Source organism: Anas platyrhynchos, chromosome 20, assembly GCF_047663525.1.
Source record: "Anas platyrhynchos isolate ZD024472 breed Pekin duck chromosome 20, IASCAAS_PekinDuck_T2T, whole genome shotgun sequence".
NCBI classification, from domain to species: domain Eukaryota; kingdom Metazoa; phylum Chordata; class Aves; order Anseriformes; family Anatidae; genus Anas; species Anas platyrhynchos.
Genome location: NC_092606.1, coordinates 7,765,710 through 7,780,616, shown reverse-complemented (window position 1 = coordinate 7,780,616; position 14,907 = coordinate 7,765,710). Strand labels below are relative to the sequence as shown.

At 51.3% G+C, this 14,907-nt stretch overlaps 1 protein-coding gene across 11 annotated transcripts in view; it reads left to right on the top strand.

Moving 5' to 3' along the window:
• The window catches only part of CAMKK1 (calcium/calmodulin dependent protein kinase kinase 1), an 85,947-nt gene that overhangs the window by 60,313 nt on the left and 10,727 nt on the right, over positions 1-14,907 (top strand). For 10 of the 11 annotated variants that reach the window (XM_072025952.1, XM_072025954.1, XM_072025953.1 and 7 more), the window contains 6 exons: positions 4,890-5,089; positions 5,861-5,914; positions 6,932-7,005; positions 10,702-10,789; positions 13,519-13,647; positions 14,671-14,774. In XM_072025952.1, the coding sequence (XP_071882053.1) occupies positions 4,890-5,089; positions 5,861-5,914; positions 6,932-7,005; positions 10,702-10,789; positions 13,519-13,647; positions 14,671-14,774 (649 nt within the window). Of the gene's footprint in view, positions 1-4,889; positions 5,090-5,860; positions 5,915-6,931; positions 7,006-9,324; positions 10,655-10,701; positions 10,790-13,518; positions 13,648-14,670; positions 14,775-14,907 lie in introns of those variants that run through there. The other variant, XM_072025962.1, reaches the window with a different exon arrangement.

Here is a 14,907-nt window from a genome sequence, read left to right as displayed (position 1 = left end):
GAACAGGATTCTGTTTCTAATCAAGTATAATTCAGCATCAGCCTCAGCAAATTGCAGGATGTGTCAGTGCATTGCAAAGTTTTATATATATAATTTTAAAATGGGCTTTTAGCAACTTAGTATTAATGTGCTGGAGCCCTGAGGTTTGCAGAAGGAAATGCAGTGAAAGGCACCTTTTTGAAAAGGGCCAGGGGACAATCTCTTATTTCTCTTCTCCCAGCACTGCTGTCTCTGCTTCCCCCTGGTCTTCTCTGGCTGTTTATAGGCAGGCAGGTCCCAGGTATTTGCTTCGGAATGAAAAGGGCAGCCTGTTCCATCTCTGAATTGCCTGTGGTATCTGGAAACAAGGAGAATTTCTTGCATGCTGCAGAAAAAGCTGGCGTGTCCCACCAAGAGGAGTGAGCAGCAGTGGTGCTGCAGGGCTGCCCACCCAGTTCAGAGCCTGTGCTTGCCTTTACCACCGTTCCCACATCACCCGCTGGCTTTTCATGGAGATGACGTTCAGCAAGTGCCAAAAGTGTGCCCTACGAGGGCATGTTGTGTAGCCCGAACTACAGATTCCCTCCCAGAGGTTCAGCACCCGGAGTGCTTGCAGGCTTGGAGCCCTCTGATGGCAGAGCACAGCCAGGCAGCTGCAGCAGCCTCTTGAAGGAATTCCTCCTTGTGGTACAGGACCGAGGTGAGATACTGTGTTTGTGGGGCTGATATAAATAAGGGAGAAGTGGGTGCAGGCTGGCTGGAGCTGTTGGGAGGCTTTGAGTGATGCAGGTGCAGCTGGAGAGGCTTGCAGGGAATCCATCCTGGGACCAGCCACAGGTCACAGGCACCTTCTCAGGAAGCCCCAGCTGCTTTTTTACTGCTTCTGCTTTCCAGGCTTGACTTTTAGGGGTGATTTCTGTAACCTTTGAGCTCCCCCTTGGCCTTTAGGGTTTGACCAAGTCCAGCTTTGGGTTGTGGGCAGCCTCGCTAACACAAGTCATGGTGGAAGCATAGCACATGCGCCCTCCCCTGTCGTGCCTGCTCTGTGAGGCTCAGCAGAGAGGTATTTCTGGTGCACTTTGGGGTCTTTGCCTAGGAGATGCCCTACAAATCCATGGGATAGCTCTCCAGATGCAGATAGGCCTGCAATACCGTTACCTTTCCACAGAAGTGAAGGATGGCTCTAATAAAACCAGATTTATCAGAGTGCTCCAGAATCAGCCTCTGGCCTGAGGGCTCGGTAATATCTTACACGGCTTCGTTTTCATTATGGAGCAGTATTGATTTCCCTGAACTGGGTCTGTCAGCACAGCCAGTGCAGGGCAGCCTGGGGCCTAGGGAAGTCGGCACAGCGAGCTGCTGGCCTCTGCTTTTAAGGGCAAAATCATTTCCAGACAACAGCAACGACAGGGACGGTTTCAGCAGTGTGTCGAAGCGACTTCAGCGAAGCTCTCTGCTTTCGCCAGCTCTGCTTTCAGCAGTTCTGCATCGATTTCAGCTTTGGGAAGGATGCAGACAAGGACCTGTACATGGGAACCGCTGTGTTTTGGCTGTTGGTGCCCCCCTTGTGCATGGTATGTGGCGAGGTGGGGAGCAGCAACGGGATGCTCCTTACACAGCACCCAAGGAGGGCACTAAGGGGAGGTCCTGGGCTGATTTAAAAAAAAAAGAAATAAAAAGAAATCCCCAAGCTCTCATGGAACAGGTTGAGGTGCAGCAGTACAGATAGCAGCAAAGCTGATAATGAAAGTTACATTTCTTTGAAGCACATTTGGGGTTTTTATGTAGATGTTGAAATTGCTTTCTCTTCCGCACTGAGCCCGATGCAGCCCAGCTCCTGCTTGCTTGCAGCGATGTCCAAACATGCCCTTAGTGCTGAGGACCAGGACAAGCGGTGTGCTCCTGGGGTCTCTGTCCTGCCCTCCAGTGACACTAAGCAGTGGTTTTAATGAGGCTGCCTTTCAGCCCTGTTGTTCTTAATCTGCAGGGGGCGAAAGTTGCTCCCAGACACCTTGGGCTGGTGAAATGAGCAGGTTGGTGTGTGCTGGGGGTTGCTTCTCATTCTGTTTTGACTGTCTGTGGCTTTCAGCTGCCCGAGGGTGGCTCAGCGAGCTGTGAGCTCCTCGCAGCGTTGTCCCTCCTGTGCTGTTCCTGGCAGTCTGGAGGGCACTGTTAGTGCTTGGGTTTTATTTCTGAGGTGCGTAGCTCTCCCTCTGCATTTCTGCAGGGATAACAGCACCGTTTCCTCTGCATGCTGTACTGGAAACACGGATCTCACCGGTTTAATAAGGACCTGCTGGCTCCTCTCACATCGCGTGGCAGCAGTGCCTGTGTCCCCGCAGGGATGTCCCACGGCGTGGCTGCTCTGCCTCCTCCCAGCCCTGCTGTAAGCTGCCAGGGACTTTAAGAATTGTGCTTCCTCAGAGCAGAAAAGGGATTTTAAGTTGCCTTCATCAGGTTAGCAGCTCCATACCAAATCATTTCCTGGCAGATGTGAGCTGATGTTGTTCATGTTAGTAGCTGTGATGGAGCCTCACTCACTCACTTACAGCTGGAGCTCGGTGCCCAATTCCTGTCCCTCTCTCTTCACGGCTCTTCCCCTGCACAAGGCGGGCAGGCAGCAGCGAGGCTCCGGGGATAGCTCAAGTTTTTCAGGCCAGCTGGCACAAGAGCTGCGTTGCTGTCACCCACACCTCACGGCAAAGCAGCGCGGGGTGCGTTGGGCTGGGCTCTGCTCCTGTAAGGCCAGACTGTCCCTGTCCCTAAAGCTCACGACAAGCACGTGGAGGTCCTGTCCTGAAGGCACAAATGGTCACTGCCCCTCGTGTTCGGCTGTGGTTTTAGCGAGGTTGGGTTCCCAGCTGTTCACTCCACGTCCGTGTTGCTGCAGTGCCCGGACCGAGGTGGGCGCTGAACAAGCACGGAGCAGCCGGCAGGACCCCACAGCTCCTGTGTGCACGGGGCTGCACAAAGGCAGGGAGGGCGTTTTATGAGCTAAATAGTCCGGGGGGGGAGGAAAACAATACAAATTTCAGAGTAGCTGCTTCCCTTGTGTGAATCCTTCCGTGTTCAGACCAGGGGTGAGCTTCTGTGGTCCATGCGTTTTTGTGCTCTGTGTATTTGGAGGTGTTGGGGAGCTCAGCTCTGTGATGCCAGGCGTGTTCCTCAGCAGCCTTCACCCAGACACCTGCATAGAGGCAGCTCACCACTTCCTGAAGGGAAATGTCGCTTCTCCCCCCTCCTCGTTTTCTCCTTTTTTGCCATGATTTTTTTTTTTTCTCCCTCAATTACCATGAGGAAATGTCAGCCTGCCACCAGCCGTGCTGCACAGCAGATGTCTGCTCGTAATTGCTGCTGTTACAGGGTGTTCGCTGTTTATCCTGACTGTCTAGCCGGGCTGGTACAACGCTAACTGCCTCACGGCACGAGCACAGAGCTGCTGCACATCTGGAAGAGGCTGTAGCCACCAGAGCTGTTAGCTGAGGCTCTCCAGCCAGCTTTTTTCTGCTGTGGCTCGAGCTCAGCTCTTAGGGATGGAGCATCCCACTGAACCTGTGGGTTTGTGCTGCTGGCCCAAAAACTTCACCCATCCAGCCTCGGTGTGCTGCCAGGATGAGTTATGTGAAGGTGAGCCTAGGTCTCTGCCTGGCTTTGAGGCTTTTTGTCATGTGCCAGGGGTGGCACCTATCAGCAGTGCTTCAGAATCTGAAGAGGTCCTTGCAGAAGTCTGGGAAAGGTGGTGAAGATCAGAGCATTTCTTTTCCTGTTCCGTAAAGTCTCCTGTGTTCTCTGCGCTTCTGCTTTTGGGGCCATTTCATGTTCTGAAAGAGTTTTTTGGTGTAAATTTTCTCTCCGTGTTCATGAGAAGTCAGCCACTTCCCTACAACTCCCCGCTGCATCTTCCCACCGACGGCTTTATTGCAGCTGCAATATTGCTTCACAGATAGCTTGTAAGGAGAGGGATTTTTATTATTTTTTTTCATTTTCAGTGTGTCTCGGCCTCCAAGCTCTTTGCAGGGGTTTATTTCATTTTGGATGTACAAGCAGTTCCGCTGGTGCCTGCAGTTGACCTCCTGGAGCTGGGACAGAGCTGGAGGCTTTGAGGCAGCCCCGCAGAGCGAGAGGCACGTGTGGGAACAGCCTGTGCTTAGCAAGGGCTCCGGGGCAGAGGTTTGGACATGGATCTGGGTGAAAAGGGGCCAGAGAGCAGTAGTGGAGATTTGGGATGATGCAAAAAAAAAATAATTAAGCTTATTTGCTCACCTCATTACGATATATGGCTGGGGAGAACCTGCCTTTTCTGGCATGCTGGAACCAAGCAGCTGAGGATTGCTCCATGCTCAGAGGTGTCTTTCGACCTGGAAGCACCCCGTGATTTCTGAGTTGTCCAGCCTCGTTTGTCACATTGTCACATTTTGCCTAAATATCTCCTCCGGGCCTGTTTCATTTTGCCTGTGGTTCTGCTCCTTTTGCTTAGCTTTACGGCACCACAGCTTTGAATTAAGTGAACTGAAAATTAGCCTCTCTACCTGGAGCCCATCAGTCTTTAATACTGCAGGCTGCCTGGCCCATCATCTGGTCCAATGAAGCCACACAAATCTGCAAGGTTTGAACGATTCGCTTCTCTGACTGCTCTGCACTGCTTGGGTTGTTTCTGGGCTCACGCGTGGGTTTTTTGTGCAATTGCTGGTGACAGATGTATTCCTCTGAGCGTTATGCTCTGGTGAACATCCCAGCGAGGCACTAGAAAGGAATAACTCGAGCAAATGGCACCTGTGCTCCATTCTACGTGCCTACACAGCAGCACCTTTCAGGGATGTGTGGGCCTGCACTGCTATTTGCATCCCCCTGGCAAGGTGTCCTGTGGGTGTGTTTCCTGCCGCAGCCCATTCTGCTGTCTTTTTTTTTAGTGCACTACCAGAAGATCATTCACCGGGACATCAAGCCTTCCAACTTGCTCTTAGGAGACGATGGGCACGTCAAAATCGCGGATTTTGGAGTCAGTAACCAGTTTGAAGGGAACGACGCCCAGCTCTCCAGCACAGCAGGGACGCCAGCCTTCATGGCACCAGAGGCCATTTCTGACACTGGCAAAAGTTTCAGTGGAAAGGTAGGTGTCTAGTCACAGCCAGAGTTGCCCAGGACCCCTCAGACACAGCACAGAGGGCAGCACCACGCCTGCACCCTTTGTGTTGTCCACCCGGGCACTGTGCTGCAGACTGGGGTTGTTATTAAGTAAATCAAAGCTCTAATTCTGTGCTCAGGTTAGGCAAAACTCCCATCAGTTGTTCTGTGCAGCGGGTAGATGGACTTTGCAGGCCCTTGTTGAGACAGGAGGCAGGTTTGAGTCCAGCAGGACCCTTCCCCTGCCCAAAGAGGAAAGGCCAAAACTCCCCGTTCCTTACCAAAACAGTCAAGATTCAAAGGGGAGAGCTGGTCACCAACATCATGTCATGGTACCCTGAAAGTGAGGAGCACCGGTGAATGCTGTGATGCAGGCGTGGGAATAGGGGCCAGTGGTTTGATTTGGGGCTTTTTTTTATTTTTTTATTTTTTTCTCAGAAGAAGGCTTGAGGTTCAGCTCCTCATTGAGGTCCGGCCTTGAACCATTTTATCCTGTAAGAACAAGGGGCTGCTAGCTTGTTGCTGCCCTTGTGGTGAGGACAGGGGTGGCAGCGTGTGGCCTGGCACAGTGCCCTTCCCCCAGGACGGTTATAGCTGCCTTTAGGAGCCCAATTTCAGAGAGACTCTGCAATAAAATTAAGCATAGTAAAAGTTAAACGTGTACAAATAATCTTCCGTGAGTCAGTGGGAAAATCCAGCCCGTTCAGATCATCTCTGGCTTGCATCTAATTTACTGCCTGCCCTTGTTCTCTTTCAGGCACTTGATGTATGGGCCATGGGGATCACCCTGTACTGCTTTGTTTACGGGAAGGTAAGCTGGCTCTCAGATGCTCTTGGCCCTGCCTGGCAGTGCCTGCCCGCCTGTCTTTTGACTCATTCCTTTCCAAATAAAGGCAAATGTTAGAAGCAAAGCCCTACTTTCTGCAAGCTCCAGTTATCCCAAATCGCCCTGCCTGTGAGAAAGGGTTTCTAGCCCCCTTAACTCAGCAGTTGTTCATGCTACAAGCCCAGAGCAGCACTGGTAGCACAAACAGCGGCTTGTGGGGGGCTGTCTGGATTGCCTGTGTTCAGAAACAAGCCAGAAAAAGCTTGGAGGGAGGCATAAATTTAATCCCAAGCCACTGCAGAGCGCTTCAGCAAAACAGATTACAGGAAGCTTTGTCTGCCAGAGCTGTGTTGGGCCAGATGGAGCCCGGCTTGGCTTTGGCAAATTGCGTGTCCTGTCATGGCCTTCCCCTCGCCGGTGGTCACAAGCTCCCAATCCCACCCACTCGCTCCCAGGACGAGCAGCAAGGCAGGTGTGTGTGGTGCCCGTATGCAGGTGTGTTGCTGAACCTCCTGTCCCAGCAAGGATCACAGCACACGGGCATAAAGCCTTCAGCTCAGGGGTAAAAGTGCCTGGAGAAGGCAGCAGAAGCAGAACTATCTCCATTGCTGGTGTGGTACTGCTGAACTAAGCCGGGGTGGAAAACGGTCTCTGAGCTGTGTCTGTAATGTCTTACTTGGGCCAAATCCTGAGGTGCAAACATTGTTTTTATATTCTGATATAATCTTGTGATTATATTACTTACCTATGAGCTGAGGGGTGTCACAGTTGGGTTCTGGATCTGTTAGGTCCCTCTGCTGTTCTTCTGCATTGTTTGTTTGTTTTTTTCTTTTTTTTTAAAAAACGAAGAAATCAATTTGTGCAAGGAGAGGTTTTACTCATTTCCATCTCTGTGTGAAGTCCAGATAGCGCACACAGAGTGCACTTGTGCTGCTTGAACGACAAACACTGAAGTGGTGCCAAGACCTGTGACAACAGGAAAATCTTTTGTTTGTTTTGCAGTGCCCTTTTATCGACGAATATATTCTAGGTCTTCATAACAGGATCAAGAACAAGCCTGTGGAGTTTCCAGAAGAGTAAGTAAACTTTCCTCAGGTGCTGTAAAATAAACTTCAGCCTTGCTCACTGTGCAGCATGAAGCAGGTGACCGGTGGGTCACCGCAGAGGGGCAGATGAAGGCAGGTGAGGTTCTTTGTGTTCTCCTGGGTCCTTCACATGAGTTCTGTGCCACCGCTGCTGTCAAAGCCCTACAGCATTACAGACAGCGAGGGGAGAGCGTTTGGGGTCTTGCCAGGTGAGCCTGGCAGGAGGTGGCTACGCTTGGTGTGTGCTCAGTCCATGCCGCTGCGACACCAAACCTTCCTCTGAATGCTTTGGCTGCTCCTCGGCATTTCCTCCATCGCTGGGCACTCTGATAGTGATTAATTTGCTTCTGCTGCTCGCTATCAGATGAAGCAGCCAACGCTGGAGTTCTTGTCTTCCTTCCCAAGTCAGCACAGTAGTCAGGCAAAGAAAATTTGACCCTTCTTGACCTAAGAGTTCATTCTAATAAAAAAAACAGAGATAAAATTACTTAATTTAAAACAAGCATCAAGGAATTAAGACCCTAATGAAAGGCACATCTGGTATTAGAGAGGGAGGGAGGGATATTTCCAGACAGCCCCAGATAATGTGCAAATAACCACTGTTATCATAACTGTTACGTGAATGATTTGCAAGATGCTCGCTGAATTTTAAGACACCTACAGTGAGGGGCTGGGCCTCTGCCTCAGCAATCCCAGGTTCCCTTCTGAGCGTGCAGAGGGAAATGGCCATGTAGGCTGTCCTATTTTAGCCATCTGCTCTGGCTGGCTGACTCACAGCCCAGGTCTGTGTTAATTACCTCCGCGCTGACTGTGAGGCACGGGCGCTGCGGGTAGCTCGGGGGAGCCATCTCCACTCAGGCAGATAGGGGCACGGTGAGCAATGGGCAGTACCCCTCTGCCCCAAAGGACCTGTGGCCACTTGTATCTTGGCAAACACAAGCCCCAGTCATTGGTACGGAGCAATTCTGGCAGCCTGGTGCTGTTGGGGAGATTTTGCAGGAAACCAGGCACCGAGGGCACGAAGGCGAGCTGTGCTGCATCGTTGGTCTCCCACCGGTTGGTCTGCAGCCAGGGCTGCCCTTTGTCTTAACAGCAGTAGCACCAAAAAAAAAAAAAAAATGTTTGTTTCTCTGGCAGCCCTCTCTCTGCTTGCTGGGGTGCTGGCGGGGTGCCCGTCCTCAGCGTCGTGTGTTCGGGTTCGCAGCCAGCTCACAAGCGACCGTGCCCATCTGTCTGTGCAGCAAGCTATTAACGTTTAATGGGCTAACGGGGCTGTGCTAAGAGCACTTTCTTCATTCAGACGTTTTCTCCAGCCGTGTGATTTATTTGGATTTCTCGGCGACCTGCTCTCCGTCTAAAACCAAACTCCACCCCCGTTAGGCTGCTGGGTAGCAGAGTTGCTGGGTGTTGTCGCCTGTCTGAGCCGGGTCTATTTGTTAGATAAAGGCAGCGACGCGGAGGCGCGCAGGGCTGGAATGCACTGGCCTGAATCCAGCCTGACCTCCCGTGGAACTAGCACCTCGTTACGGTTGGGAATATTTTGGTTGCGATTTATTTCACCATGGCTACGAAAGCCACGTTCCTTTGTGCAGACAGCCCATGGAAATTCATTGCCTGTTTCCTGACAACCCGCAGGACAGAGATGAAGCTGACTGTACTTGCGCTGTCGTCCCGTCCCTTCCCTTAGAGACACGGGGATAAATATTTATTGCTCCACAGTTCTCATTCACTTCTGTCAGCCCTCGGCATGACACAGGGTGAGTGGGGTTAGCTACAGCTCACACCCCGATGATCCTGGCACCACTAACAGCAAGCTGGAGAAGTTTCTGTCCAGGCATGTATCGAGAGAGCCAGAAGCTGTGCCTCGTTCCTGCTGGTGAGGAGCTGAAGTTCAGGGCAATGTTCTCTGCCCTCGGTGTCCGTGGGCACCCTGTAAAATGTTGTATGGGGTTGGCAGCCCTCCCAGCTAGGTGCTGAGCTCTGTGGTGCCTGGCATCTTCCTGAGAGCTGTTACAGGACAAATTCTGACAAATTCCAGATAACACAGGCTTTTCAAGGGAAAAATGCTGTCGGGTACAATGTGCACCCTGGCAAAACGGAGAGAAGGGAAAACAGAAGCAGGGTAAGGCAGCTCAAGGTGTTACCGACCTGGAACCCACCTGGGACTCGGTGATCTTGTTCACGGGGCTTTTCCTTGTGGCATCAGTCCTGTTGCGTAGAAATCAGTCTGGTAACCAAACTCGTTAGCTGATGATATAATCTTAAAATACAGCCTTGCCCTGCTGTTAAGCTGTTGCTGTTCTGGCACAGGTCTGCTGCTGTGTTTCACAAACCTCGTTGTGCTGCTGTCTCCGTGCAGAGCCTGTTTGGTCCGACCTGCTGCAGGCACTGCCGCCCTCCATGGCTGCTCCTCTGTGCCTGGATCTCATCTCGAGCAGCACAATCCTTCCCATTCCCACCTAAAATGTCACTTGGGGTACAGCCTCAAGTCTCTGGGGGCTCATCCTGCCACTCTCCTTGTTTGGGCTGTATTGTACCCACCTTCTGCTCTTTCCCCCCGAACAAGCAGCGTTCCCTTGGGATTGTTTGTTAAGGATCCCATAGCCCAAGTGCACATAAAGTATTCATAAATTATTGAACAGCAGCTCTGTTTCCCTAAAATATCCCTCATTCAGGTTTATGGTAGTTTATTCTTTCTTCTTCTCGGGGAAGGCAGGGAGGAGGTGGGCACAGCACCAGGTTCTCAGCAGTGTTTTGAATCTGAGGGCAGCGCGGAAATGCAGCCCTGCTGGGGAATGGCATTCGTGCTGCCAGATCCCATCTCCCTGCAAGTCATTTGTGATACAGACCTTCAGCACCTAACGCACTCCTGTCGTACGCTGGCACTTTATGTCAGCAGCACTTTGATCATACAGACCGAGTGTGTTTAAGGACGTCGCCTGCATCACTAACAGCAGAAGTCAGCGAAGTCTTTGGATAAGAAAGACTGCAGGAGAGCCAGCAGGGCCAAGGGCTTTAGGAGAATAGGGGTGGCTTCTGGGTTCAGGCACTCATTTAGTCTTAGAAATGGTCCTAAAAACTCAGATGCATTTCTCTCTCTTCGTCACATCTGTTCATTCCCTATTTTGATATCCCAAGGCTGAGCTATAAGGTAGGAAATACTGAGTTACAAACTGGCTGCCGCCAGTGTTTGTGGAATCAGTTTCACCAACAACCTGCACGCTTAGCTGGGCAGAAAGGTCCCCATTTGAGATTCCGGTCCCAGCACGTTACAGCTCATGGTGCAGGTTCTGCACATCAGGTTCTGCCCCCCCTGGTATCACGGAACCCAGCTCCAGCTCTGCCTTCCACAGCACTTTGTTTTCACAGAATCTGTCCTCTGAAATTCCCCAATAATGTGCTGTCTTTAAAAATGTCCTTAAATCCATTTGCCTGATCCCTTGCCCTGCCCTTTGAGAGCCTGCAGCTGTGTTAGCAGACAGAACAGGAGACCTGAACCCCTTAGCAGTGACCATCATGCCTGAGAAGGAACCAAGCCACCTAGACCTTCCTTTCCTGGGCCAGTTTGCAGAGAAAATACCTTCTGATCAGAGCAGACTGTCTAACAAGTAACTGCAGGAAGGGCTGTGCATACCCTAAGCGTTTAAAGTTCTCTTATAACTGTACGTTGCTGTTTTCTTTTCTCAGAGCACAGATAAGCGATGAGCTCAAGGATCTGATCCTACGCATGCTGGATAAAAATCCAGAAACGAGGATAACAGTCCCTGAAATTAAGGTAAATTGGACATCAATATTACAGCCTTTTGTTTCAGCTGATTTTTTGTTCCTTTGGCACCTCCTAATGAGCCAGGGCCACTCCTGGTGTTTGTTTTGGGAGCTCTTTCTGGCAAACTGCCTTGAAAAGGCAGCGCGCTCGTTCTACGGCGTCACTGTTCTGTCACTGCTGCTTGCTTGGGGAATATTGACAAAAGCCCTCTTGTTTACTTATTTAAATTAAAATTACTCTAAAGCTGCATGATCTTCAGCAAATCCCCAGGAGAATTAGCATTGTCATGGGAACTGCGAGCGGCAGAGGCCTCACTGTGAGCATTAGACCAGTGCTAAGGGGCTGGCAGTGCCCTCCTGCACTGTTACTCGTGGCAGCAGCCTCAAGGCACACACACACATGTTTGTTTCCATCAGCATTACTCGGAGGAAGCTTATTAGCACAGAGGATGAATAGGCCTGGGTAGAGCACAGTGCACTGTAGGGTTTGGTTCATTCTGCCTTTGCACGTGCTTTCTGTCCTCCTGTCACCCCTCAGCGCAGCCTTGGACCTGCTCAACACCGTGAGATTTTTGCAGGAATCCTTCAGCATCCCCTGCTGGGCACAAAACCCTTCTGCTTTGTCTCAGGCCAGCACCAGCACGTCTGCCTCTAAAGATGAGGGTAGGAAGGTTGAACTTTGAGCAGAAAGCTGACATCTCTTCTCTCTGTGCCCAGGAGGCCGCAGCCAGAGCTGACGGGAAGTGCTTTGGAGCTGCATGAAGCAATTTTACTTGGCAGCCCTTGCAGGCTCTTCATGTGGAACCAAAGCCCCATAAAAACCCTCGGGGAGAAGAACGGAGCAGAGTGCTGCATCTTATCCCAGCTGTGCAGGGAAGGCGCTTGGTGTGCTTGAGGACTTGTGTTTGATGCTGAAAGAGCACGTGTCCGTAGTGCCAGGCTGGGCTCTGTGCTCAGTGCCTCGAGCACTGCTTTTCTCATGTTCACCACCAAGGAAATCATCCCGTGAGAGGCAGTGGAGAGAGGGCAGCTGTTCTGTGCCATTCCCTCATGTAGGACGATGGCCAAGCAGTTTTGTGGCAGAGGAGGCTTTGGAGTGAGGGGAGCTTTTCAGGAGAGCATGGAGAAGGTAAAAGGGCTGAAGTGCTACATGAGTCCAGGTGAAAAAAAAAATCATGTGATGTGTCTTGGGAAGGAACTTTAAAAAAAAAAAATCAGCCAGTTTGCATACTCGGTCAATTTTTTGATAGAGGAATATTTTCTGGTTGCTTCCTTGTTTACAGGTCAGGCCCTCTGGGAGAGGTTATTCCTGCAGCTTGGTGGCTCAGGCCCAGTGGCGTAGCTGTGCCACCTGGCCACAAGCTGGCCACCAACCTTCAGCAGCACAGTTGCCAAACTGCTGCCATCACTGAAGGCCCTGGCTGGTGGGGTTCAACCCAGAGAGTACAGGAGAGGCTGCGTGCAGCTGCTGCAATGCAGACAAGATGACAGGCTCCCTCCATGTTCATATTCACAGACCAACCCCAAGGAGCTTCTTTGCTGTGAAGTAGCACACAGCCAAGCCACCTGGCATCAGGGCTCCAGTCTTGGCTCCACGAACCATCAGATGTTTTCAAAAAGCTGCTCCAAGCCTCCTCTTCATCTTCCTCCTCATCCCCAAGTTTCTTCCCTTCTCCTTTTCCTGTTTTCACGCTCTTCTCCTCCTCCTCTCTCCCTTTCACCTTGCTTACATGTAACAGAAAATACTGACGGGACTGCAAACATGTTGGTGTAGCTGGGCATTAGCCCTGTGTTGCTCCTCATATATAATCATTTATAGTTGATAAATTTCTGATGTCCACATTGAAAATAAACACAGCAAAAGCCAGAAGGCGATGGTAGGATTCTGTAGGGAGTTAGGCGGGGACAGATACCCTGACTGCTCTGCTGTTCAACATCCAAATATCTCAAGCAAATTGTTCATATGAGGAACATCGATCATACGGCTGGGCATATGGGCTTAGTGCAGAGGTTTTGCTTAAGGCTGAATGCGATGTTGTGCCTTTGAAGGGAGTTGTTATGAGCACAATTAATGATCTTTGGAAAACACAACTTAAGCACCACAGAGAAGCTCAGTGCTGAGCCCTTGGAGAAGGTGCTGGACACCTGCGTGCAACTCACATGAAGGGCACTAGGCAGTGAGTGCCGTCGGGCAGCGCTGGGGGAACAGGGAGAGCTGGTGGGGAACTTCCCTGCCTCCTTGGTGCAGGTGTGTTGAGGTCTACGTGCTGGCCACGTTACTACTCGTGTAGGCAGGCGAGCACGGCAGCAGCATCCAGACCTGGGTGCTCCATTTTAGGCACTGCAATCCTTTTTTGTGCGGATGCATAAATGGTTCTGGTTACCCCAGGTAGGGAGCACACACAGACCTAGATGAAATGGGTACACATGAGAGAGAAAGATGAAAAGGTTCTGGATAGCTCCCATTTTCAAAGCATTTCAGACTTGCCGCAGAGGACGCTGGCACAGTGGCACTGGATGTGACAATGCTGTGCTTCAGGGGATGCTGTCTGGCCAGCACCATCTTGCAGCAATTTCCAAGGGAGCTGGGATGCATCACTCTGAGTGGAAAATGGAGCACAACCAACAGGCAAACTGCCCCCGTCGGCAGTGCTGTGTCCTTTACCCTCTCCTCACCAACATTGTCACTCTCTGCTCCGGAGGGAAGACTCAGAACTGTCTGTGTCCCTCCCCATGTAGGTGCATCCCTGGCTAACCAAGAGTGGGGAGGAGCCCCTGCCGCTGGAAGAAGAGCACTGTACCGTGGTGGAGGTGACGGAGGAGGAGGTGAAAAACTCAGTGAAGACCATCCCGAGTTTGCCAGCTGTGGTATGTATAAACCACAACCACTTCCTCTGTCTAAGTCTAGAGTACGATGCCTTGCTGAAGCTCTCAGCTGGTGAAGGAGTTTTGGAGGGTACACATGTGCTACTGGCATGAGAAAACTTGAGTTTCAACTCCCTGTGAGCTTTCTGGGTCTTGGACCATGTGAGCAGTCGTGTTTTCAGCCTGCCTGTCTGCTCTCTCTAGAGCTGTAGGGTCACACACCCAACATGTCTGGCATCAGACATCCCAGAACACCAGAATTATCCCAGGTGTGGTTTGTTTCATTATCTAGAGGATTTAAGACAGCTCATTTGGAGCCTCCAAACACAGGCTCCAAACCTGGAGGTGAGCTGGCCAGAGAAGCAGGGAGAAGACATCTACTGACAGAGTACAGAGCTGGCCCTTACCTGCCAGCCCTGGGCACCATCCGTGGGTGCTTAAGGCTCTTCTGGCAGTTTGTGGGTAACCAGCTGGGGGGCTGGTCGGGGGAGCTGCCTGTGGTTAAGGTGCCTTTGTGGGGAGACCTGGAGTTCCTTGGGATAGGGAGAAAGGTGTTGAGCACAATGAGCACCCATTTTCACAGCTCTGGTGGTGTGGCATGAAGGTAACTGGCTGGGGCAGTGAAAACCCAATGAAAACCATCCTTTCCCCCTGGCAGCAGACCCTGTGTGTTGGAACACGTGGCAGCTGGCAGGACTCACCTTGCAGTGCCACCCCAGGAGAGCTCTGGTGCTGCCTCCTTCCGGGCTTGGACCACCAGGAATGTCAGGCAGCAGCAGCAGCTGCTTCAACTCTTGTCAGCAATGGTTTGTGTCCAGGGCTCTGAGCTCCCTGCTAAAGGGGATGATGTGGACACTCCTGGGAAGTAGCCGTTCTGTGGGTTTCTCTGGTTCATGCCCTAGCTGTAACACTGATAAATGTCTGTTGAATTATTAAGGCAGTTGTTGTTAGACTCTTCTGAACTAACTTCAAGGGGGTGATATGTCAGTGCTGCTGCTCTCACTGCTCTGTTCTTCTTCCTCAAAGATCCTAGTGAAGGCCATGCTACGAAAACGTTCCTTTGGAAATCCGTTCGAGGTCCAGACCAGACGGGAGGAGAGGTCCATGTCTGCTCCAGGGAACTTACTAATGTATGTATATAAAGCCGTGCCTGGCTCTGCCACAAATGCAGGTTAAAGGTGCATGGGGAGGACAAGGGAAGCCATTTACTAATATTTTCCATAACATTTAAGGACAAAACTTACTCCTGAATCAAATACTGAG